General features: G+C 33.5%; 3 protein-coding genes and 1 pseudogene across 4 annotated transcripts; 3 read left to right on the forward strand and 1 right to left on the reverse strand.

Annotated features, from left to right (window-relative positions):
* The first annotated feature begins 1,981 nt into the window (after nt 1–1,981).
* LOC107616178 (alpha-xylosidase 1-like) lies at nt 1,982–5,873 on the forward strand. Its single transcript, XM_021111037.2, has 3 exons — nt 1,982–2,212; nt 2,306–2,979; nt 3,905–5,873. The coding sequence occupies exons 1-3, from the start codon at nt 1,995–1,997 to the stop codon at nt 5,821–5,823; spliced, it is 2,811 nt and encodes a 936-aa protein (XP_020966696.1). The 5' UTR covers nt 1,982–1,994; the 3' UTR covers nt 5,824–5,873.
* Nucleotides 5,874–8,862: 2,989 nt separating this feature from the next.
* On the forward strand, nt 8,863–12,066 carry LOC107617661 (alpha-xylosidase 1-like; annotated as a pseudogene). Its single transcript, XR_015899161.1, has 3 exons — nt 8,863–9,147; nt 9,230–9,912; nt 10,002–12,066. The product of XR_015899161.1 is annotated as an alpha-xylosidase 1-like (transcript).
* A 3,119-nt stretch (nt 12,067–15,185) lies between these two features.
* Nucleotides 15,186–17,260, reverse strand: LOC148546898 (uncharacterized). The gene is made up of 4 exons (XM_088499428.1): nt 16,936–17,260; nt 15,830–16,392; nt 15,400–15,742; nt 15,186–15,304 (listed from the first exon to the last, which is right to left on the reverse strand). The coding sequence occupies exons 1-4, from the start codon at nt 17,258–17,260 to the stop codon at nt 15,186–15,188; spliced, it is 1,350 nt and encodes a 449-aa protein (XP_088355554.1).
* A 3,668-nt stretch (nt 17,261–20,928) lies between these two features.
* Nucleotides 20,929–24,965, forward strand: LOC107617662 (alpha-xylosidase 1). Its single transcript, XM_016319479.3, has 3 exons — nt 20,929–21,429; nt 21,527–22,245; nt 22,850–24,965. Exons 1-3 carry the CDS (start codon nt 21,209–21,211, stop codon nt 24,691–24,693), a joined length of 2,784 nt encoding a protein of 927 aa, XP_016174965.1. The 5' UTR covers nt 20,929–21,208; the 3' UTR covers nt 24,694–24,965.
* Nucleotides 24,966–26,474: the final 1,509 nt, after the last annotated feature.

The raw sequence follows: 26,474 nt of genomic DNA on the forward strand, positions 1-26,474 counted from the left end.
ATGGCCGAGGGCGTGTGGCTAAAGGCTGGATATATATGTAATTTTCTTGATTCAAATGTGTATGAAAATATAAAACTACAAGAGTGACTTACAAGTTACAACTCGTGGATGATTAGCAATGTATCTGAAGTAGTTTTAATAATAATAATAATAATAATAATAATAATAATAATAATAATAATAATAATAATAATGAGATTGACTCTTGTAATTACTTTTTTGTTTTTATGTTTTTTTTTTTGTATTTTAGTTTTATATTTGAATTCATTTTGTATTTTTTTGTCTGAAAAACTGTATTAAATCATAATCATATAACTTTAAATTAATTAATAAAAATATGACTTTAGGAGTAGAAATGTAGAATGGATCGGCCGTATAAAAGAGTATACTTGGGCTTTGGGCCTCTAAGAGTAGCAGGCTTATTGAGTACTCTTGCAGCGGACATGTTCATATTAGGCATTAGCAATCCATTAAAGGGCATTTTCTTGACCAAAAAAAAGGGCATTTTCTTTATAGAAATGTTAGGGACTAAAGTTTTTGCAGCTTAGGGTTTAGTTGAAGCAGTTTTTTAATATTAGTCATCACCCTGAATTAACACCTTATGAGTTTAATTTTGATAAATTAATTTTTTATGGTGAAAACTCAGATGAAGTCGACTTTATGTGAAGTTAATAACTGAAAGTCGTGAGATGATTTGACTGATTTGACTAAATTTTCATCTAACGGTTTTCAGCTATCAACTTCACGTGAAGTCGACTGCACCTGAGTTTTCACTATTTTTTAATTATATTTGTTCATTTGAATAATCATTTACGTAGTTAATATAAAAAATAATTATTTTTTTATGTAACGATATGTAAGCAAATATATATGTAAAATTATTTATATTAATAGTACATCAAAATTAATTTTACATCTTATTTTTATATTATTAGAATTTAGAATTGGGCTGATAAAAATAATAAATTTTGTTAGTAGCATTATTCATATCTTTATTTAACAATGTTCAGTTTCTGTCCCGTATAATTTTTATTTAGAAAAGTATAGGTAGACAATAAAAATATTAAATAATGTGAACAATGGATATATCAGATGTTTAATTCACAAGGTGTGCGAATAATTATTCTAATATTAAGATTTAGGTGAGTAATTTAAAATATAGTGTGTTTTACTTTAATTGGACCAATTTTAAAACCCGTTATTCATATATTCAAAAAAGTCATTAATTACTTAGCATAATTCTATTTATTTTAGATTCATGCTCAATTTAGCGGGTTCAACCATGAAACAACGTTGAAAACAAAATGCTTGGTTCCCGTTACTTCTTATTTTTCTCTCTTTTCCCTACTTATTTTGTCTTTTGGATCTCACCATGCAGTATTTGTTTATCCCATTTGAGATTTGACTGGTCAAATAGCGAACATGTTACTTATTTGATGAATTCGCATGTGCCCAAGCAACATTTTCCATTCGGGGATTATTATAAGTTTAGGATGTACTAATATGCTTATTGCTTAGATTATACAATAAAATGGATGTAACGAAATTGTTACCATTGCTGAAATCCCTCGTGCTTTTGGCCTTATTTGGCAGCAAAGTTTGGTTGTATTAGAAGATGATCCATCATAAAACATATGATAGTATTAATAAATCCCAATGTCCCTCGGAGCAAGCAATACAAACAGCCAGATTCTGTGCAAAAATAATAAAAATAATCATGGGTCATGGCATATTAATTTAAGTTGACGGGGCCATTATCCATGTATAAATTTCAGATATAAAAATGTACGTTTGTTTTGTGTATGGTTTGATTATTCATTTTACTTATTGGTGCATATCTTTTCCTATAGATCTTCTTAGTATAATTATTATTTTTTTAAACAGACATGAGCTAAGAAGTAAAAAAATAAAGGAGCTATGGTTTAGGGTTTATCCTTCTTATTTATATTGGTATCTAACTATGTATAACTATGATCACAAGTCAGAAAAAAGCTATGGTTTCTCTCTATCTCTTTTCCCTTGTTCTTATTACTTGCCTCCTCTGTTTTGTTGAACAAGCTTACTCTTCTTATCTTAAACCTACCAAAATTGGCCTGGGTTACACCCTCCTATCTCTTGAAGAAGTTGATGGTGCACTTCTTGGACTCCTCCAAGTTAAGCACAACAACTACATCTATGGACCTGACATTCCTCTTCTACGTCTCTTCATCAAGTAACTACATAACCGCATTGCATGCTTAGTACCTAGTACTTAGTTACTTGCCCTCAAACATTCACATTTTTTATTTTTCTTCATGTTTTGCAGGCACGAGAGTGAGAACCGTTTAAGGGTACACATCACTGATGCAAAGAAACAAAGGTGGGAGGTTCCCTATGATCTTTTGCCGAGGGAGCAACCGGTCCAGATTGTTAGCAATAAGAAGAACCCAATAAGATCAGTGGCAGAGTACTCTGGCTCTGAGCTTGTTCTTACTTACACTTGTGATCCATTCAGCTTTGCGGTGAAAAGAAAGTCAAATGGAGACACCCTTTTCAACTCGAGTTCTGATGAAACTGACCCATTTGGTCCATTGGTGTTCAAGGACCAGTACTTGGAGATCTCAACGAAGCTGCCCAAAGATGCTTCTTTGTATGGTTTGGGAGAGAATTCACAGGCACATGGGATCAAACTACATCCAAATGATCCTTACACATTGTACAGCAGTGATATATCAGCAGTTAACGTGAATGCTGACTTATACGGGGCGCACCCTGTGTACATGGATCTTAGAAACAAAGGAGGGAAGGCATATGCACATGGTGTTGTGTTGCTGAATAGTAATGGAATGGATGTGTTGTACAGAGGAACATCTCTGACATACAAGGTCATTGGAGGTGTTTTAGATTTCTACTTCTTTGCAGGACCTTCGCCTCTTAATGTTGTTGACCAGTACACTTCCTTAATTGGCAGACCCGCTCCAATGCCTTATTGGTCCTTTGGTATGCTTTTCTTTCCTTTCTTTTCGCTCTCTTGTCTTATTATATTATTTTTTTAGGTGAATTCTATGGTGTCTATAATTTGTTGTTTAACTTTTGACTAATTTACTTTTTATGATAATTTTTTAATATTTAATAATTATTTACTTTTATACTTTTAAAATTAAATATTAATTTTAATCCTTTTTGATAAGTTAGGCAAACATTTTTAGGCATCATAACAATCACCTATTTTTTATTAGTAAAAACTTACATACAATAATCTTCTCTCTCCTCATACTTTCCCTAATAAAAAATTCTTAAAAGATAATTTACTCAAACTTATCAAATTATTTAATAATTTTTAATTATCAACTTCATGCATATAAGTTTTTACCTTTTTTATTATATTATTTTTTAAAATTATTATTCTTATATAAGATCAATCTTATATGTTAAACAAATATTACTTCTACTTAAAAATTCAGCTATCAAATCAATCATCATATATATATATATATATATATACTGTTTAAGTTATTATGTATTTTAAATTGTATTCTAAGCAGCTAGTTAGTTTTTGGTATATACTTAACCGTGAATGTTTACTTATCAAAATTTCATGTCTACTTATTATGCCTTTGAAGATCTTTCACCCTAAACAGCAACATATGTCGTCACATTAATGAATGGTGAAACTTCATACAATTTTTTTGCATTCTTGAATAAAGTCAAGTATGAAATTTAATATATCATATTTCATCAGAAAAAGGAAAGTATCTATCTCATGTAAGGCCAAATAAGTACAAACAATAAAAAAATTTAACAACGTATGCATGTGGCAGTTATTAAAAAAAGAAGACATGTTTACATAAGTTATTGCTTATATAATTGTATGATCTTGCTAGGTTTGACTAAGATTGCTTTTTGTGTTATTGGGCAAGAACAGGATTCCACCAATGCAGATGGGGATATCACAACGTATCAGTTCTAGAATATGTTGTGGAGAATTACCAAAAGGCAAAGATCCCGCTTGATGTGATATGGACCGACGATGATCACATGGATGGCCACAAGGACTTCACGCTGAATCCAGTGAACTTCCCGCGTCCGAAGCTTCTAGAGTTCTTGGACAAGATACACAGCATTGGCATGAAATACGTTGTGATCGTTGATCCCGGAATTGCTGTTAACACAAGTTATGGCGTATACCAAAGAGGAATGGCCAATGATGTTTTCATCAAGTATGAAGGTCAACCCTACATGGGTCAAGTGTGGCCAGGAGCAGTGTACTTCCCAGATTTCTTGAATCCAAAAACAGTTTCATGGTGGGGTGATGAGATTCGTCGCTTCCATGAACTTGTACCCGTTGATGGCCTTTGGATTGACATGAATGAAGTTTCCAACTTTTGCACTGGCAAGTGCAAAGTTTCAGTGGGAAGGGTTTGTCCCATTCCAATAGTTGGAGGTCGACCAAACCCAACATGTTGCTTAGATTGCACAAACGTCACTGCCACACGTTGGGATGATCCTCCTTACAAGATCAATGCTAGAAGAGTTGAAGCTCCAATAGGCTTGAAAACTGTGGCCACAAGTGCTGTTCACTATAATGGAGTTAAGGAGTATGATGCTCACAGTCTCTATGGTTTCTCACAAGCCATTGCAACTCACAAGGCCCTTCAAGGGCTTCAAGGAAAACGGCCCTTTATTTTGTCTCGCTCTACATTTGTAGGTTCTGGCAAATATGCTGCACATTGGACAGGTGATAATAAGGGCACATGGGAGGATTTAAGGTACACCATATCCTCTATTCTCAACTTTGGAATCTTTGGGATCCCAATGGTTGGTTCTGATATATGTGGTTTCTATCCCAAGAGCTTAGAAATAGATGGTACCAAAAATCTAACATTGTTGGTAAACACTGAAGAGCTTTGCAATAGGTGGATTCAAGTTGGTGCTTTCTACCCTTTCTCAAGGGATCATTCAAGCTACATTTCCCCAAGACAAGAGCTTTATCTTTGGGATTCAGTAGCTAAGTCTGCTAGAAATGCTTTAGGTATGAGGTATAAGCTTCTTCCGTATCTGTACACCCTCAACTATGAGGCTCATGTTAGTGGTGCCCCAATTGCAAGGCCTCTTTTCTTCTCATTTCCATCTTACACTGAGTGTTACGGCCTCAGCACACAGTTCTTGCTTGGGAGCAGTGTCATGATTTCTCCAGTGCTTGAGCAAGGAAATACACAAGTCAGAGCATTGTTTCCACCTGGCACATGGTATAGTTTGTTTGATTTGACATATTCCATTGTGTCAAAAGAGGGGACTTATGTTACACTTGATGCACCTTTGAATGTGGTGAATGTGCATTTGTATCAGAATGCCATTATTCCAATGCAACAGGGTGGAATGGTTTCTAAGGATGCTAGAATGACACCCTTCAGCCTTATTGTGACATTCCCAGCAGGAGCAAATGATGGAGAAGCTCAAGGGAACCTCTTCCTTGATGATGATGAGTTGCCAGAGATGAAGATTGCAAATGGTTATTCAACTTACATTGATTTCCATGCATCTGTTAGAGAAAAAACTGTGAAAGTTTGGTCACAAGTTCAAGGAGGCAAGTATGCTTTAGATAAAGGTTGGATCATTGACAAGATTAGCGTGTTGGGATTAAATGGAGGTGGAGCATTACACACAGTTATGATAGATGAGGAACCATTGACAAGTGTCTCAAATGTGAAAGTTTACACAACAGAACAAAGGTACTTGTATGATCAGAGAGATGGGAAAAATAAGAGAGAGATAATGGTAGAGTTGAAGGGCTTGAATATCCCTGTTGGTAAAAACTTTTCTTTGACTTGGAAGATGGGGTGATTTATTGGGATTAATTTTGAGATACTATTGTGGTCGAATGCCTTATCTAATATTCATGTAATAAAACAAAGGTATCTTTTATGCTGCCTAAATTTTGCTTATGAAATTTAAACATAAATAGGTGAGTCCCACCTTATATTTTTTTTATTTGTAGACAAATTAGGCACAATTTTTATAGACATCAATTTTTTTTAAATGAAAGCTTAAGGTGTTTTTTGGGTCAGTTTGGATAAATTTATAAGTAATTTTTTAATTTATAAAAAATTATAACATTAATATTTAATACCATTTTAAAAATTAATTTGTGGCTTTTTAAAAAATTATTTAAAATATTTATAAAAAAAATTAAAATTATGAATTTTTTTATAATAATTTTTTTATTTATTTTTTAAATAAATATTTTTTTGACTAAATACAACTTAATTTATTTATAAATTTTTTTAATATAAAATTTTTATATTTTAAATTTTTTTTTCAAAAGAGTTACTTTTGTATTATGAACTTATTTTTTACTTTTGAGGGTACTTTACTTATGTTGTTACGTGAATGAGTAAGCCTTGAAACTTTAGTTATTTGTATATTAATAAGGTACATTTATTTGAAAAAAAAAATGATTTTATGTGTTTTTTTTATAAAGTATGTATCAAAGTAAACTAGGTCCGTACTTAAATATTAGGTTAAATTACACAGTTAGTCTATGCACTTTTAATGAAATTGTAAATTGGTTTCTATAGTTTAAAAGCTTATAATTGGATCTCAAAAAAAATTAAAATTTATAATTAGGTCCTCAATAACATTTATTGTAAAAAAAATACACATTTACCATAATGTCCACTTCTTTTTTTTTTTTTTTCTATTATCCTTTCTCTTCCCCTCTTTCCCTTCCTTCTTCACTGGCAGTCATGGCCATGGCATCAACCACCACAGCAGCTTCCTTCTTTTTTCCCTCCCTTCCTCTTTGCGAATTCAGTTCCTCTTCAAGCAAATAATAATTTGCTGGGCTGCATTTTTGCTTTTCTACCATTGTTCAATGATGCTGATTATATGGTTTGAAATGTTGAATTACAATGAATTCAAAACTCATCCATTATGAAAATTCAGCTTCCTTTTATCGTAGTAGCACACAAAGTCTCAAACTTTAACTCTGTTCGATCTTTCTGAACTCTCTCTGATTACTTCAACATGTAAATGTAGTTTTTCTTTTATTTTTTGTACAAGCTTGGGCAAACGAATTATGTTCATACTTGAAGAAATTTGTGGGTTTTGAGTTAATTCATGTTTTTGGATGTCAACGAATGAAAGATGCATTCTTGGTATTCGATGAAATGTTTGTGAGGAGAAGGGTAGCGTTTGAGGAACGTTGGTACATATCTGAATATGTTTTTCATAATGCTAAAGCTACATTAAACCAAACAGCACTTGAGATTGTAACAACAATAACAACGGCAGCCATCTCCTACATAATCTAATTCATGATGTTCTTTCCTCTTTTTTCTGTGTTTTGGAAAGTGGAGAAGTGATAATGAGAGGGCTGGGGGTGGGGGTGGAGTGGGTTAGGGATTTGTTGGTCATTTTTAAATAGTTAAATTATAGTGTTGGTCCTGTATTTTTACTAAAATTGTAAATTAGTCCTTATTGTTAAACACGTGCAACTCACATGTTTAAAATAGAGAATATGTTGAGAAATATTCCGTTAAATCAAACGGTGTTTGAATGGTAGGGACTCAATTACAAATTTTAATTTTCTTTAAGGATCCAATTACAAACTTTTAAACTATAGGGACTAATTTGTAATTTCATTGAAAGTATAGGGACTAACTGTATAATTTAACATAAATATTATTTCTTAAATAGTAAAGAGTATTATACTCTTAATTAATTGCCAATAAATTATAACTCAAATAGTATAGTTTCTCTATATTCATCTAAAAAGTTGTGCATTTGAGTCTTCCTATTTTTGATAAAAAAAAAATTATACTCTTTATTAATCATACAAGTTATAATTCTACATTTTATTATATTTTATATAAATAATTGAGATTAAAAAGATAACATAGCAATCAGGTTAATCATATTTTTATTTAAAAATTTTCAAATGAACTTAATATTAAAAAAATGAATTTGAAACTCATAAGTCATAACTTACTACTTTATTCATTACTCCTAATAATAAGTTATTTTCTACATGTAGAAACTATAAAATAATAATGCGTCGATACAAGTAAAATAAATTTCGTAATTAGAAGAGATGTTCTTTTGCACACTTGTCCACCTAAATACCTTTTAAATTTAATTGTAAAGAAATGGAATAAACATAGATAAATATATAGAATCTATAACTGAGAATAAATAAACGCCTATTGGTGTGAAAATAATATTGCTGTTTTGTAACAAAGTCTACATATAGTTATATATAGTACAAAGTTCACGGGGACAAATCATAATAAGACAAAGTGAAGCTTTGGATGCTAATTGCTATGAGTTTTTTAATCATCGTCCACTCACTTTCTTAATCTGAAGAACAAATTAATTATGTCCCAGATATCTTCAAATAAAGAATTCACAATTACCATTCCGAACAAATATGTAGGCATCTCATTCCTCCAGTAAGAGAGAGGAAATTTGGATTCAAAGGGAATTTAGAAAAAAGAATAAAAAGTACGTAGTAATTTCTAAACCCTCATTAATTAAAATTTCCCTATTAATATATGTACTATTATTCATCATAATTAATGTAAATAAATCCAACAACAAAAAATAAACAGTCGTAAGACATGCATCCATCCACCTTAGGCCTTAGTATTCATTAGTCTACCAAAAACTCAAAGAAGCATCTTGCTTCTATTTGTATTAATAGCATCACATTGCCGTATATGAATAGGAATGACTCACATGGACCAAGAATATGACGTGTATCTGACTTTTGAAACTTCATTACAAAAATGAAATTCCAATTTCCAACCTCCTTGACTATTGTCTAATGTCTCTATCCACTTTTATTCATTCACTTTCAGTACATTATCAATATAAATTAAAGACAAATACAATTTAATAATGTTATATTATAAATATCATGCAGTGCATGACAACACTCCCTCAGTTATTAGCTATGTTTTCTCCTTGTAGCCCTTTGGCTACCCTCATATTCTTCTCTTGTATTCTACACTTTGCTCAACAAGCCAGCACTTCTTCTTTCATTGGCCAAGGTTACCGTCTCATATCTATTCAAATTGCACCTGATGCTGCCATTCATGCACTTCTCCAAGTTAAACAAACTAACAATATTTATGGTGCTGATATTCCTCTTCTAAGGTTTTATGCCAAGTAAGCACTACTTAACATAAATGTGCATTCAATTAGTCACATTTTTTAGTTTTATTCTCAAAGTTTATTTTCAATTATGCAGACACGAGACAGAGAACCGTTTGAGGGTACACATCACTGATGCAAAGAACAAAAGGTGGGAGGTTCCTTATGATCTTTTGCCGAGGGAGCAACCACCTCCTCTAAAACAAAGTATTGAATTCTTAACGAAGAACTCAACTTGGGTTTCAGAGTACTCTGGCTCTGAGCTTGTTCTTGCTTATACTCCTGACCCTTTCAGCTTTGCCGTGACTAGGAAGTCAAATGGAGACACCCTTTTCAACTCAACCTATGATGACTCTCACCCATTTGGTCCATTGGTGTTCAAGGACCAATACTTGGAAATTTCAACCAAATTATCCAAAGATGCTTCTTTGTATGGTTTGGGAGAGCACACACAGCCACATGGAATCAAACTAAATCCGAATGATCCTTACACTTTGTTCACAACTGACATATCAGCCTTCAATGTGAATGCTGATTTATACGGGTCACACCCAGTGTACATGGATCTTAGAAATGAGGGTGGCAAGGCATATGCACATGGTGTTCTGTTGCTGAATAGCAATGGAATGGATGTGTTTTACACAGGCACATCTCTAACATACAAGGTCATTGGAGGAGTTTTAGATTTTTACTTCTTTGCAGGACCTTCTCCTCTCAATGTTGTGGATCAATACACTTCTTTGATTGGAAGACCAGCTCCAATGCCTTACTGGGCTTTCGGTATGACTTTCTTTTTTCATTTTGATTATCATTTCTAGTAACAATTTTCATTTATAACAATGATTTTCTCTTATGTATACATTTAACAGGATTTCATCAATGCAAATTTGGATATCAAAACGTGTCAGTTGTAGAAGAAGTTGTTGAGAATTACCAGAAGGCTAAAATCCCACTTGATGTTATTTGGAATGATGATGATCACATGGATGGGGCAAAGGACTTCACACTCCACCCAGTCAACTACCCTCGTTCCAAGCTTCTAAAGTTCTTGGACAAAATTCACAACATTGGCATGAAATATGTTGTGATCATTGATCCAGGAATTGCTGTGAACGAAAGCTATGAGGTATACCAACGGGGAATGGCTAATGATGTTTTCATCAAGCATGATGGGGAACCCTTCACGGGTCAAGTTTGGCCCGGTGCAGTATATTTCCCTGATTTTCTAAATCCAAAGACAGTTTCATGGTGGGGTGACGAGATTCGTCGCTTCCATGAACTTGTCCCTGTTGATGGCCTCTGGATTGACATGAATGAAGCTTCAAATTTCTGCACTGGAAAGTGCAGAATCCATGAGGGAAGGATTTGTCCAAATGAAACACAACCTTGGATATGCTGCTTTGATTGTAGAGACATAACAAACACAAAATGGGACAACCCTCCCTACAAAATCAATGCTTCAGGAGTACATGCTCCTTTAGGATCCAAAACTATAGCCACTAGTGCGGTTCATTATAATGGAGTTCTAGAGTATGATGCTCACAGCCTCTATGGTTTATCTGAATCCATTGCAACTCACAAAGCCCTTCTAGACATTCAGAAAAAACGACCTTTTATCTTGTCACGCTCCACATATGTTGGTTCAGGCAAGTATGTTGCACATTGGACAGGTGACATTTTATCCAGATGGGAGGATTTGGGATACTCAATAATCACAATGCTTAATTTTGGATTATATGGGATTCCAATGGTTGGTGCTGATATATGTGGTTTCTTTATAACTTTCACTGATCATGAAGAGCTTTGTAACCGATGGATTCAACTTGGTGCATTCTATCCCTTCTCAAGGGATCATGCAGACCTTAATTCCCCAAGACAGGAGCTTTATTTATGGGATTCAGTTGCTGAGTCTGCTAGAAATGCTTTGGGTATGAGGTATAAGCTTCTTCCCTATCTGTACACACTCAACTATGAGGCTCATGTTAGTGGTGCCCCAATTGCAAGGCCACTTTTCTTCTCATTTCCATCCTATGTTGAATGTTATGGCCTCAGCACACAGTTTTTGCTTGGAAAAAGTTTGATAATTTCTCCTGTTCTTGAACAAGGCAAAACACAAGTGAATGCACTGTTTCCACCTGGAACATGGTATAGTTTATTTGATTTGACATATACCATTGTGTCAAAAGAGGGGACTTATGTTACACTTGATGCACCTTTGAATGTGGTGAATGTGCATTTGTATCAGAATGTTATTCTTCCAATGCAACAGGGTGGAATGGTAACTAAGGAAGCTAGAACCACACCCTTCAACCTTATTGTGACATTCCCAGCAGGAGCAAATGATGGAGAAGCCACAGGTAACCTCTTCCTTGATGATGATGAGCAGCAAGAGATGAAGCTTGGAAGTGGTTATCCAATTGCAACCTACATTGATTTTCATGCAACTGTGAGAGAGGAAACTGTGAAGGTTTGGTCACAAGTTGTAGAAGGTGAGTTTGCTTTAGAAAAAGGTTGGATTATTGACAAGATTAGCGTGTTGGGATTAAATGGGGGTGGAGAATTACAGAGTTATGATAGATGAAGAACCATTGACATATGTCTCAAATGTGAAAGTTTACACAACAGAACATAAGTACTTGCATGATGAGGGAGATGGAAGAAATAATATTGAGATGGTAGAGTTTGAGCGCTTGAATATCCCTCTTGGTAAAAACTTTACTTTGTCTTGGAAGATGACGTATTAATGTGTTGATATTGAATAAGTCGATGTATGTTATTTTGAGACATTAGAATGCTTTGATTTATGTTTCTTTGTGCTTTTTATGTCTGTCTAGATGATCTGATTCGTGTAATAAAACGAAAGCTTTAAGAACGTGGATCAATGAGTATGAATCTACTTTTGAGGGTACCCTCATCAAACTTTTCATGGGTGCATATCTTTGACTTCAAGATCGCATAAGAATTTTTCAAAGTGCCACTATTGATCACTGAACACTCTGCATCATTAACGCGTCAATTTAAAATGGATAATTTATGACAATTTAGATTGAGCATCATTATCAGGCTGATAATATAGTCGTAAACTAATGATCTTAGCCAACAAAGGTAGAAGAAATTTTGTAATGTTTACATAGTACAAAGGTCACTGGGGCAAATTATAACGAGGAATGTTAGGACGAGCAAGTTTTGTAATTTGTAGTCATCAATTAGTTATCATTGATGTTTTTAATGGTATGAGATTTCATCTAATGGTGTGTGAAATCAAATTACTTATTTTTCTTTTGATGGTTAAGTATTGACCAAATTTTAATAAAAATGCTGACTTTCTAGATTTTTTCAATTATTGCGTCCGCTTTCTTTCCATTTTAAAATAAAATAAACGTGCAAATATTTACACATGATGGTATGATTAAAGCACGCCTTTGTACATGGTGATTTTTGGACCCATTGCTCTTTAGGAGGACCATTTCATATTCACGCCTTAATAATTACTCATATAAAAATATCTATATATAAAAATAATAATTAAAATTTATACACGTATTTTATTAAATAATTTAGTTAAATATATTAAATTATTTAATAATTTTTTTAGTAGTTATTCTGACATTAAAACATTTTCATACGAGTAATTAATTATTATTAAAAAATTGTCTTAACTGTTTTTGGTTTTATTTAAATTTTACGTCGGCAGCTCTAGTTGAGAGACATCAAGTCCCCTTTGTGGAACTGTAAACAGAGCACTAGGATTGAGCTGGGCTTTCAACTCTAGGAGAAGTTTTTAATTGACCTTGAATTTAACTGCTTTAGTAAAATAAGTTTTTAATTGTAACTTTACCTTTGTTTTTGTTTTTCTTTGTTCGACAACAAGCTTTTGGGCCACATCTCAAAAGAAATGAACCCGTATCATTAGAGGCCACGTTTTAGGCCTAAAGCGATAAGGTTAAATGGCGCATGAACACCAATTATGGTTGGGTCAATGTCAATCATTTAGTATTTGAATTGAATTTTCTTAAATAATGATTAGTGAAATATATTTTTAATCAAAAAAGTATTTTTATACGCTTTTTAATTTCTATATAGAACCGTGGCTGGTGTTGCACCCGGTTATAGGAAGGAAGGAGGCTGCACATTGGTGTGGAGTCAGGACATGAGGAAATTGGATCGTGCGACATCCAGTTCGCAACACGGACCATGCGACATCCATTTCGCAACTCGAATGGTCCGTTTTGTGGCTCTCTGGACACGCGTCACGCAAAGCTACCTCCCCAAACGGTGCCCAATATACTAACATAGTGCATGCAGTAGGGACTCTCACCATCCGATAACTCACTTTCAGCATTCACTCTCAACCTCAAAACTTCATTCTTCTTCTTCATTCCTCTGCTGGTAGTGGGTGTGCATGGTGGAAAAAAAAAAAGAAAATGCTAAAGAAATATAAAATTAAATATGTTGATCGTCCTGAGCTTCATATTAGACACTATCTCAATCATTCAGATTATGTAAGTTTGTTTAAATTTTTTTTTTAATTTTTATAATTACAAATATTATTGTTAGAAATTTAGTTGTTGTTGTTGTTGTTGTTAGGATCTAAACTTAGAAATATACATAGAATGGTTAGGACTATTTTTTAATTTTTTTTATTTTTTTCTGAAATTTTTTAATTATTATTTTTTTAAAATTATTGTTGTTAGGATCTTAATTATTATTATTGTTGTTAGACATTGAATCTGAAAATGTAAATAGGATGATGTTATATTTAGGTAAAACAAAAGCAGTATTTTTTTTTGAAATTTGTTTAATTTTTTTTAATATATGTATTAGTGTTAGGAAGTGAATATTAATATTTAGAAAATAAATTATAAAATGTAAACCAGGTTATTATTAATTTTTTTTATACAACGTTTTTTTTAATCTTTTTTAAATTTTTAGTTATAATTGTTAGGAAATTAAATATTATTGTGTTGTCAGTAATTGAATGTAGGAATAAAAACTGAATGATTAGTATTAATTTTTGAAAGTACGTTAGTTTATTTTTGTTAATTATAATTATCATTGTTAGGAAGTTAATTATTATTGTTATTAGAAAATGAATTAAAAAAGATAATGAGAATAATTATTAGTATTTTTTAAAATTTAGAAATGTGTGTTTAATTTTACTTAAGTAATACTTAATAGGTAATTAATATTATAAATTATAATGTTATATATTAGAAAAATTGGGATCTATCGCAAATAAATAAATAACCAGCATCTCTAATGTTGTAATATTCTTGAGAATTGATTATGAATGTATGTAATAGTTGATGTTATTAATAGTTAGTTTTGAGAAATTTAGAATGTGAATTTACTGAGCATCTCTGCCGGCATTTGCACCACCTGACTGACGGTATCTGCTACGGCTGTGTCCCTCAGCTCCACATAGCCTATATCGCCTAGGCCGACGTAACATTCGCGTGTCCATCTCATTCAAGAAGCGCGTCATTCTGGGGCGACCTTTCGTCACGCGTCTCAGGAACGGATTCGGCATGAACCTAGGTCCGTTGTAAGCAGGCCATGTAGTAGGATTACCTAGTGGCCTAAACCTTACTCGGTACACCCGCCGAACTTGGTCCATCTTATACACATCATGCACATACATTTGTCAATCCAGTCGCTGGTTGGCACAACATGCGAACACATGTCGACAGGGGATTCGGTCCACCTGGAACTCATCACAGTCACATCGAAGGCCACGTAGGTCGACTGCAAACTCCAGTCCACTTGGCATCTCACGCACCTCAAAGACCTCATTCTGCCGGTCAAAGCAACTAACCTGTATGTTTCCTGATGCAAGTTGGTTTGCATGCAACTTCGAGGTCACGACATCAGAAAACACATGCCCAGTATTAATCCGGGCTTCCGCCTCCGCTCTTTTTCGAGTAAACAACTCGTTAAGCCTGTAGAATGTTGCCTTCACAAGGACAGTAACGGGGAGATTGCGTGCACCCTTCAATACTGAATTGATGCATTCCACTAAATTCGTCGTCATATGCCCCCATCGATATCCACCATCAAAAGCCAACGTGTACTGTTCGCGGGGGGATTCGGTTTAACCAGTTAGTGTAGGCCTCGCCCCGTTCTCGTAGACGCTGGTAGCGTACTTCATACTCCCGCACCGTCCTCGAATATCCTGCAGGATAAAAAGAAACAAACGTAAAAAAAGAGGTAAACACACTTATTGAAGGTAACTCCGTTAGTAAATTAATTAGCTTTACTAAGCGTTACCTATATTGACGACCAGTTTCTGCAAGTACGGCGCCTTGAATTTTCTCAGAAAATTCGACTCTATATGCCTGATGCAAAACATATGAAAAGCTTTAAGAGGTGACCAAACACCGTTACTCCTTTCCACAGCTGCATTTATGGATTCGTGACGGTCGGATATCAGTCCCACACCATCCCGAGTGACAACATACTGACGAAGGTTTCTAAGGAAAAAGTGCCACGCATCAGAAGTCTCTCCCTCCACAATAGCAAACGCAATTGGGACGATATTGTTGTTGGCATCCTGTGAAACTGCCACTAGTAGACAACCCTTGTACTTTCCGTACAAGTGAGTCCCATCTACCTGGACAACTGGCTTACAATGTCTGAATGCTCTAATGCAGGGGTACTAACTCCAAAAGACCCGATGCAATATCCAAATATCAGTCACCAGGTCATCTTCTTGATATGCATGCATAGTCTCAAAATGTACAACAGCTGACGGCTCCTTATGACACATGGCCTCAAACCATATAGGCAAGGTTTCGTACGATGCTTCCCAGCCTCCAAATATTTTTTCTACTGCCTTTTGCTTAGCCAACCATGCTTTCCGATAACTAACGATGTAGTTGAACTTCGATTGCGCCTCTGCTATAACCGATTTTACCTTTAAGGCGGGGTCAGCCTCAACCAACGGCTTTATTGCTTCTGCAATTGTGGTCGAATCCAGCTTTGAATGATCCTGAGAAATTGTGGATCTGGTACATGTGTGACTGCCATTATACCTCCTTATAACCCAACAGTACTTCCGCCTGATCATGCTAACCCGGATAAGCCAATCACACCCTGACCCATACTGTGTACACTTCGCATAAAATGTCAACGGCTCAGACTCATACACCCGGTAATCTACGCTTCTTCGTATGGTATACTCTTTTATCGCCTTAATAATAGCTTCCTTGGAACTGAATTCCATCCCAACGGTAAATTCACCATCTGCGACAAAAGGAATTTCTGCCACAAGGACAGCCATACAAAAAATATTTAATACACAAATATTTAAACATCGAAAATAAAGATAAATCAATTTTTACTGCATCAATTATGATATAAATCCAAATTATTTATATTTAACTAATTTACTTATTTACTAACAAATGCGTATTTATTTTCAAGTAATTTACTAACAGATATTAATTTATATTTAACTAATTCACTAGTTTACTATTTAACTAATAAATTCTAATTTATATTAATCTAATTTACTAATTTACTAATAAATACTAATTTATATTTACTTAACTTGCTAAATTAACTCATAAATACTAACTGATATTTAACTAATTTACTAATTTATATATAAATTCTAATTTATATTCAACTAATTCAATAACTCCCTACAAATTTTACTTTCTTAAACTTAAATACACAAATAGGTAAACAAAAATAAATACTAATCGAGTATATTTTCACACTTCACTTAACTAGTTGGTGCAACTATTAAGATAAATTATTAAAAAATTCTAATCCATTTTATAAATACGGAAAATTACATACCTGCACTGATATAATCCGGAAACTCCGGAATATGCATGGCTTCTAAATCCAAAACTCGCATGAATGATGGCTCCTCAAACGGCACTTCATTTGCCAGTGCATTTACCACATCTGACACATCTGGCGCCATAGGTCCGTCACCTTGATCTTTATCTCCATCTGGACCAACAACTTCGTAGTTGCTTTCGAACTCTTCTTCACTTTCACTATTATAGTCTTCCCGTATAATATTCCGGTCGGCCTCAGATTGCTCAAACTCAACATACAACTCGATGAACGCGAGTTGACTCCGATTTTCAATATACATTGAAAACATCTCTTGCATGCTCACTTCGTCCGTTACATATTTGGTTTGAAACTGGACGAATCCACCAAACACTTGTATAGGATATCTATATAGAATACAGGCTACTCTTCTTGCCCTCTCAGAATGAATCTTTTCACAGATCACACCTTTGAGCTCTTCAAATGAGATTGTGAAAGGAATCACAACATCTAACAGATTTTCACAAATAAATGTTACTCCTTCAGATGTTTGTAACAAAATCTGACCAAAATAATACACCTTCAATAAAACTCTGTCACTCATTATTCTCATTCACATAAACAAGATGAAAAACTTGAGAACCAGATTTTTAGCTATCATGCCAAGTAAGGAAGAAACAGAGAAACAAAAAACCAGAAGAAAGAACCATTGAAGAAGGAGAAGAAGATGCGAGTAGGTCCTCACCAGCATTCAGACACTTTTATTTAAAGTCACCAACAACTCGGACCCTGCGATTAGGTTTACTTCATTCAAAAAAATTATAGAATAATAAAATCGCACCCTCCGATTCCATAAACCGAATTCATAAAAAAACTACACCCTACTAGCAACTCGGAGGGTCTGATTAGCACCTTCAGAAAATACAAAATTCCATCCTCTCCAAATCGGACCCACCGATTTGTTTAGCCAAATCTGAAACTCAAACAAGTCGCATGGTTCGAGTTCATGGACCTGACACTAACAAAAAACCTGCCCCACAGAATGGTATGGAATCCCATGACTTCATATCTGGGGAAGACACACACATCCCTTCCATATCAAAAAAATTGAGCCTATTTTTATATAATTATATAAGTATTTGTGATAAGATTTTTAAAAATAATTTATTAAAAAACTTGTATTTAAGCAAGTAATATATATATATATATATATATATAAATTAAAAATATTTTAACAAATTATTTATTAGAATAAATATTAAGTACTTCTTATGTATAATCCAAACATAAAAATATTTTTTAAGAAAGATAAAAAAAAAACTTTTGTAAAAAATCAATTCAAACTAACCCTAAGCTAAGAGGGCTGAAGAAACTTATCTTGTATATAATAAAGTCCAATTACATACCAAGTAATGATATATATCCAAAGTAATTTTTTTTATTATCCTCCTATTCTAAAGCTATAAAACCTTTGAAATAAAACTAATGCCTTCAAAACGAGATAATAATTAATTTGATATCTGAATTTATATACGAGTTTTAATTTAGTTTTTAAAATTTTAATTTTTTATTTAATTTTTAAATTTTGTGAATATAATTTATGCTAGTTATTTGGATAATTTTCGACGCATAGACAATAATAAAATGATGATGTGAACAATCGAATATCACATTAAAATTAGTAAAATGACGTTGTTTTAATTTTGACACTTAAATAATATAAAATAATATCGTAGTGATATTTATTAAAAAATTTTTAATTATCTATGTCAGCGTTCCATTAATGTTTATATATCAAAAATTGTCTCATGAACTAATATAAATCACGTTTGTAAAGTTAAGAGATTAAATAGAAGCAATTAAAACTTTAAAAATTAAATAGAGACAATTAAAATTTTAAAGACTAAATTAAATTTTGTGTATAAATTCAAGATAAATTGAGTACTAATTCCTTCAAAACATAAAAAAAAAAGCATGTAGTCTTTCTTTCATTATGTTTTGGAAAAGTATATGGAATCAAAAGGTGATCAGCCAAAAAGTAAACAAAATCGTTTAATTAGAATCATTTTTTGAATAATATGTTTGAAAACTGCTCCTGGGATCACGGAGCACAAACTAAAATCCGATTTTTCATGGAGCCCAAACACATTTTGGCTGGTTTTTGGCTGATATGCTTTTGGTTCCCTAGTTGTTCTCGTATGTTTTTGTAAGAAAAATAATTGGAAGAGATAATTTAAAATTGTTTTAAGATATATAAAAAAATAAAAGAAAAGATAATTTAGAATGATAAATAATTTTTTTAAAAAAATATTATGTATATAAATATATTAAAATCAATGATTATATATTTATGCATGTTATTCAATTTATTTTTAATATATATGTATTTTATAATATACACTTATGATTGTTGTTTTTCCTAATAGTTTTCTTATTATAGAAGAAGAAGCAATGCTTGCAAAGCTAACGAGAGAAGACAAGTATACTTCACTACATGGATTTAATAATTGGTCTAATTGTGACTACATTTAAAAGCTAACTTTAGACATACTGCTTCTATAGTGGTGTTCATGATCATCCCTGCAATCCATGGAGATGAATGCTTCATCATTGGAAACAGATATTTTTGGATGGGAATTAAAGGACCTCCTTATTCTCTTGATTATAACGGACCAATAGTAACTTGCGTAAAGAAACAAAAGAAATTAAAAGTGGAGTAAAAAGCTTGGATCACATTAAAAATGGATGGATTATGAATCACATCTTCGGAAACCCTAGAGTTCACGGGACATTGTCACAATCAGACAAAATTTATAGAGATTTGGATTTTCTGCTGTACCATTTGTTGCTTGCACATTGCCATGTCTGAAACTCTTTATTTTCTAATCATCCTCCCATGATCCCATCCACCGTCTGATTCTTCAGAATTTACTAGTGCTATGCCTACTACTATTTTATTTGTTCATCCCAGACACTGTTTTTTCAGCTTGGGAGAAAAACAAAAAACAACCCCTTAAAATAAATTATATATTTTTTTTATAAAGACACTAGTTAAAAAATCATAAATGATACGTGATTTAAATATTCGTCATATAAAAAATTTAAGTATTATTTAAAAGTTATTAATTTATATTTTTAGAATATTTAATTTAATTTGATATATTTTGATTTTTATTTATTTAGTTATTAGATTGGATTTTATGTGAGTGGGTTTATAATTTTTATTATTTTAATCTAATAAAAAGTTATAAATACCTTTTAAATTATTATAGTTATCAGTAGGGTGATTACTGATTAGAAGGGTAAAAATCTTCTTTTTGATTTCGTAATGAAATTCTAGTATGGACAAATAAGATTGAGTGAATCCTTTCAATTCAATTTTTAAACTATGAACAAATTAAATTGAGGAGTCATATTTTTGTTGCATCAAGAAATTAAGTAAAAAGCCAATGAGTAATAGCTCAAATGGCATAGTCTCCCCATACTCAATTAAAAAGTTGGGTTCGAGTCTCATATCTTTGGTAAAAAAAAATTAAGTAAAAAATAAAATAATTTTTTTTAATTTAATTTCAATTTTTATTTTTAATTTTAATTTTTTTTTTAATTTCAATTCTTATCTTTTTATTTATCATTAGTTATCATCTCGTTTCAAGAAATGTATAGAAGGATGTTATTTTATTTTAATATTCTTTCTATCAATTTTATATGTTAATCAAAATTGAATTATAAACTTAGCAAAAAAAGAAAAAGGGTCATTTGAAGAGTAATTAGATAAGTCCAGCGACGTTAGCAACTTAGCATGTAGAGAAAACGGATTAGGAGAAGGCACTGGCTTGTGCTTATCACATCACATCACATACATTACCACTTTGCTTCAGTGATGCAAAATAGCAAAGAGAAAAATAAAGAATGCGGGACCGATGATCCATAATCATGAAGAAAGAAAGCGGGTAACATTTAACTTATAATTTAATAATAAAGATGAATATTTATCACCTTGTCATTTTCATATACAAACTTGAGTGTTTCTCCACTTTCGTCGATTGGCTTTATCCACCAATGTCACGTGTAACCGATGAAGGCAAACCAACAAGCAAAAATAATCTTTATTTTCCACATATAAAATCAAATCTTATAGAAAAGAAAAGAAAACACAGATCGTATATTTCTATATTATATTATATTAAGAGAAATCATTAGAACTTGTCGGTTAATGGTTATATATAGGCACAGCATTAGCATCCCAACTCCCAAGAGTGTGTGAGTGTAGACTGTAGAGTTATTAGCCATGGTTTCTCTTAGTCCTAGTCCATTGGTTGCACTCTGCTTATTATGTTTTCTTGCATTTTGTATACCTCAATCTTCTTCTGCAGTCACCAAAATTGGGCTAGGCTACCGTCTGATTTCAATTGAAAATGGAGCTGATGGTGCACTTGTTGGGACTCTCCAAGTTAAGCAGAGTAACAACATCTATGGTGCTGATATTCCCCTTCTAAGGTTCTACGCCAAGTAAGTACTACTTAGCTACTAGTTTGAGTAGTTTCTTCAGTATTCACTATCTCTACTTCTCTCTCAAACTTGTTCTAAAAGATTTCCATTGTTGCAGGCACGAGAGTGAGAACCGTTTGAGGGTCCACGTCACTGATGCAAAGAACAAAAGGTGGGAGGTTCCTTATGATCTTTTGCCGAGAGAGCAACCACCTCCTTTGAAGCAAAGCATTGCATTGTCAAGTTCTTCAGAGAAGAAGAAGAAGAAGAAAAAGAACCACCAAAGATCAGTGTCAGAGACAGATTACCCTGGCTCTGAGCTTGTTCTTACTTACACTTCTGACCCTTTCAGCTTTGCGGTGAAAAGAAAGTCAAATGGGGACACCCTTTTCAACTCAAGCTCTGATGACACTGACCCATTTAGTTCATTGGTGTTCAAGGACCAATACTTGGAGATCTCTACCAAATTGCCCAGAGATGCTTCTTTGTATGGATTAGGAGAGAACTCACAGACACACGGGATCAAGTTGTATCCTAATGACCCTTACACTCTGTATACTACTGATATAGCAGCCATTAATGTGAATGCTGATTTATACGGGTCGCACCCAGTGTACATGGATCTCAGAAATGAGGGTGGCAAGGCATATGCACATGGTGTTCTGTTGCTGAATAGCAATGGAATGGATGTGTTTTACACAGGCACATCTCTAACATACAAGGTCATTGGAGGTGTTTTGGATTTCTACTTCTTTGCAGGACCTTCTCCTCTCAATGTTGTTGATCAATACACTTCTTTGATTGGAAGACCAGCTCCAATGCCTTACTGGGCTTTTGGTATGATTCTCTTTCCATTCTCTCTTATTGTAACTAGTACTGTATTGCTTACTCTGTTTTCTAAGCATTCATAATGAAAATCAGACAAGGCTTTTGGCTTTTCCACTTTGCTGTTTTTTTGGCATCCTATGTGTTATGTGCCCTAAAAGCAAGTGCTCTTGGAGTCATTTATTTTGTTAAGTTTAAAATTATTTTTTATTTTATTAAATATGTTTAATGCTAATGCGAAAATTTCTCCTATCTGTGACATACAATACGTTTCCATGGTTTCGAAAAGTTAGAATTTACATCTGCAACATGATTTTTTAACATTAAAAGCTTTTTGGGTCATATTCTAAGCTAATTGTTTAGTTTATGTACCAACAAAATAAATAAAGTTGGCCCTTGTGAAAGACGCGTGTAAAGCAATTATTAGTAACAAAGTCAAAACAATAATTCTATTTAGTTATCTAGCACAGTTGATAGGCACATATGTTGATTTCTCTTTGTGGGGGCTAGAAGTGTAGTACATTGCATTAACTCCGCTACCCATGGCTTTGTCTTTTTCCTCCTTAATAATAATAATAATAATAATTGCATAATGCTATTATGTTTGGTACGGTAGGATTTCACCAATGCAGATGGGGCTATCACAATCTATCTGTTATAGAAGATGTTGTGGAGAATTACCAGAAAGCTAAAATCCCACTTGATGTGATATGGACGGACGATGATCATATGGATGGGAAGAAGGACTTCACGCTGAACCCAGTGAACTACCCTCGTCCGAAGCTTCTAGACTTCTTGGACAAGATACACAGCATTGGAATGAAATACGTTGTGATCGTTGATCCTGGAATTGCCGTTAATGCAAGCTATGGCGTATACCAAAGAGGAATGGCCAATGATGTTTTCATCAAGCACGATGGGGATCCTTTCTTGGGTCAAGTGTGGCCAGGTGCAGTGCACTTCCCAGATTTCCTGAATCCAAAAACAGTTTCATGGTGGGGTGATGAGATTCGTCGCTTCCATGAACTTGTACCCGTTGATGGCCTTTGGATTGACATGAACGAAGTTTCCAATTTCTGTAACGGAAAGTGCACAATCCCAGAGGGAAGAATTTGCCCCAATGGAACAGGACCTGGATGGATATGTTGCTTGGATTGCAAGAACATCACAAACACAAAATGGGACGACCCTCCTTACAAAATCAATGCTTCAGGAATAATGGCCCCCGTTGGTTACAAAACAATAGTCACAAGTGCTGTTCACTATAATGGGGTTCTAGAGTATGATGCTCACAGCCTCTATGGTTTCTCTCAATCCATTGCAACCCACAAGGGTCTCCAAGGGATTGAAGGGAAACGGCCTTTCATTCTTTCGCGCTCCACTTATGTTGGTTCAGGCAAGTATGTTGCACATTGGACAGGTGACAATCAAGGTACATGGGAGAATCTGAGATACTCAATATCCACAATGCTCAACTTTGGAATATTTGGTATTCCAATGGTTGGTTCTGATATATGCGGTTTCTATCCACAACCAACTGAAGAGCTTTGTAATCGATGGATTGAGGTTGGTGCTTTCTACCCTTTCTCAAGGGATCATGCAAACTATTACTCCCCAAGACAGGAGCTTTACCAATGGGAATCAGTAGCTGAATCTGCTAGAAATGCTTTGGGCATGAGGTATAAGATTCTTCCGTATCTCTACACACTCAACTATGAGGCTCATCTTAGTGGTGCTCCAATTGCAAGGCCACTTTTCTTCTCATTTCCATCTTTCACCGAATCATACGGGCTCAGCACACAGTTCTTGCTTGGGAGCAGTGTCATGGTTTCTCCTGTGGTTGAACAAGGACAAACACAAGTTAAAGCATTATTTCCTCCTGGCACGTGGTATAATTTGTTTGATATGGCACATGGTGTTGTATCCAAAGAAGGGACTTATGTCACTCTTGATGCGCCTCTACATGTGGTGAATGTGCATTTGTATCAGAATGCTATTCTTCCGATGCAACAGGGTGGAATGGTATCTAAGGATGCTAGAACCACACCCTTCAGCCTCATTGTGACATTCCCAGCAGGAGCAAAAGAAGGAGAAGCTCAAGGGAACCTCTTCCTCGATGATGATGAGCTACCGGAGATGAAGATAGCTAGTGGTTCTTCAACCTATATTGATTTCCATGCTACTATAAAGGATGGAACCGTGAGAGTGTGGTCACAGGTTCAAGAGGGTAAGTTTGCCTTGGATAAAGGTTGGGTTATTGACAGCATAAATGTGTTGGGAGTAACTGGAAGTAAGGCAGTGATGGATGTGTCAGAGTCACATGTGAATGTTAGTATAACGGAACAACAATTGTATGGGCAAGGTGATGATGGAGGAAGCAAGGTAGTGATGGTGGGAATGAATGGCTTGAATATTCCTGTTGGTAAAAATCTTGACATTACTTGGAAAATGGAATCATAAGATGCTGTTGGGGTGTTCCATCTTAATAAGAAACCTTTGTAACTTCTTTTTTCTTTAGCTTAGTTGAAGGAGAGATTAGCTCAAAATGCTCGTCCTAGTCTAGCACTGCACAGCCCAATACTATGTTTAATCTTTGGAATTTGAAATCACATTTATTTGTGCCTTTTTATTAGGTGATTCTTTTTACTTATTAAGTTATTATGATGTATTTGTGTTCTTTTAAATTTTGTATTTTATTTTACAGAAAATGAAACTCTCCTCTTAGATATCAATAACACATTTTTTCTTTTTATTTCATAGGGTAAAGTATACTTTTTATTCCTAAAATTTGGCAAAAGTTTTAAAAATATCTCTAAGTTTTATTTTGTTTTAATTTTGTCTCAAAAATTTTTTATTTGCATCAAATATACCCTCAACGGCTAAATTTTCAAAAAATTTAAGACCAATCTAACAATAATGCATAAAAATTATGCTTAATTTGCTTATGTTGATGGTTGTTCTTATGAAATTGTTGTTGAATTGGTCTTAAATTTTTTTAAAAATTAGCCGTTATGGGTATATTTGATGCAAATAAAAAATTTCTAAGACAAAATTGAAACAAAATAAAATTTAAGGATTATTTTAAAATTTTGGTCAAACTTTAAGAACAAAAATATACTATATCCTATTTTATAATATATATATATATATATATATATATATATATATATATATATATATATATTTTTTTTTTTTTCTTTAACTAAGAAACATGCCCGGATGCATCTTAAATCTTAAGTAGGGATGGCAATGGGCAGGGTTTGGATCCAATCATAGCCCTACTTACAAGTTAAGATTTTTATATAAATTCAATCATATTTTATTCGCGGGTTGAGAAAATTTTAACCCTAACCCTATTCGTTTTTAACCCATGAGTACTCGATCCTACCCACGGGTTATAAAAAGGATGCAATATTATTATATAACTTGATAATAATTTAAAATATAACTGACTTTTATGTGAAAAAAACCATATTAAATTATCAATTAATGATCTTCTCTTAATAGCTAAGGATCTTTTGCATTTAGTAAGAAGTCTTTGGTTTAATATCCACCTAAAACATATTTTTATATAAGTATAAATAGAGTGCCGGTAGAGTAAAGGTTCAACCCGCACCCTATCCGACCCGACTGAAAACTCTACGCGTACACTACCCTACTCACTGTGGATCGCGTTGACAATCCTATCCGATCGAATTAGGTCAGATTGGATATCCCTACTCACTATGGCTCGGATTGACATTCTTATCTGACTGAGTTTGATCAGATTAAATATCTGTAGGTCGCGAATTCTTTTTCATGTGAGAGAGAAGAGTGTATCTCAAAATGGTGTGAGAAGAGAGGTGTTTTACCTTACTATGGTTAAGACAAATCGGACAGTCCGATTTGTGTTTTCGAAAATAAAAAAATTTTTAATGTTGAAATCGGACCGTCCAATTTTTATTTTTAAAAATAAAAAAATAAAAAATACAAATCAGACCCTCCGATTTGTAGTTTTTTTTTTTCTTCAAACAAATCGAAAGGTCCGATTTGTAGTTTATTTTTTTCTTTAAACAAATCGAACCCTCCGATTTGAACAAATACGAATAATAAAAAAAAATACCATATAAAAAAAAATACTTAATCTTCCAATAATAATGTATCACACATATATTTAATCAATATAAAAAAAAATTAGGCTCTGTAGGTAGGGTGCATGTTAACACCCCTATTAACTAGTGGAGAAGGAGATTTAGAAAGCT

This window comes from Arachis ipaensis, chromosome B9, assembly GCF_059453495.1.
Source record: "Arachis ipaensis isolate K30076 ecotype BB chromosome B9, ASM5945349v1, whole genome shotgun sequence".
NCBI classification, from domain to species: Eukaryota; Viridiplantae; Streptophyta; class Magnoliopsida; order Fabales; family Fabaceae; genus Arachis; species Arachis ipaensis.

Excerpts from the sequence above, each read along its gene's own strand:
- LOC107616178 (XM_021111037.2), top strand. The coding sequence starts at position 1,995 with ATGGTTTCTCTCTATCTCTTTTCCCTTGTTCTTATTACTTGCCTCCTC. Across the intron at positions 2,213-2,305 it reads CTTCTACGTCTCTTCATCAA|GCACGAGAGTGAGAACCGTT; the intron begins GTAACTACATAA and ends CATGTTTTGCAG. Across the intron at positions 2,980-3,904 it reads AATGCCTTATTGGTCCTTTG|GATTCCACCAATGCAGATGG; the intron begins GTATGCTTTTCT and ends GGGCAAGAACAG.
- LOC148546898 (XM_088499428.1), bottom strand. The coding sequence starts at position 17,260 with ATGCAAGAGATGTTTTCAATGTATATTGAAAATCGGAGTCAACTCGCG. Across the intron at positions 15,743-15,829 it reads CATATCAAGAAGATGACCTG|GTAGATGGGACTCACTTGTA; the intron begins GTGACTGATATT and ends CCAGTTGTCCAG. Across the intron at positions 15,305-15,399 it reads GAAACTGGTCGTCAATATAG|GATATTCGAGGACGGTGCGG; the intron begins GTAACGCTTAGT and ends TTTATCCTGCAG.
- LOC107617662 (XM_016319479.3), top strand. The coding sequence starts at position 21,209 with ATGGTTTCTCTTAGTCCTAGTCCATTGGTTGCACTCTGCTTATTATGT. Across the intron at positions 21,430-21,526 it reads CTTCTAAGGTTCTACGCCAA|GCACGAGAGTGAGAACCGTT; the intron begins GTAAGTACTACT and ends CCATTGTTGCAG. Across the intron at positions 22,246-22,849 it reads AATGCCTTACTGGGCTTTTG|GATTTCACCAATGCAGATGG; the intron begins GTATGATTCTCT and ends TTGGTACGGTAG.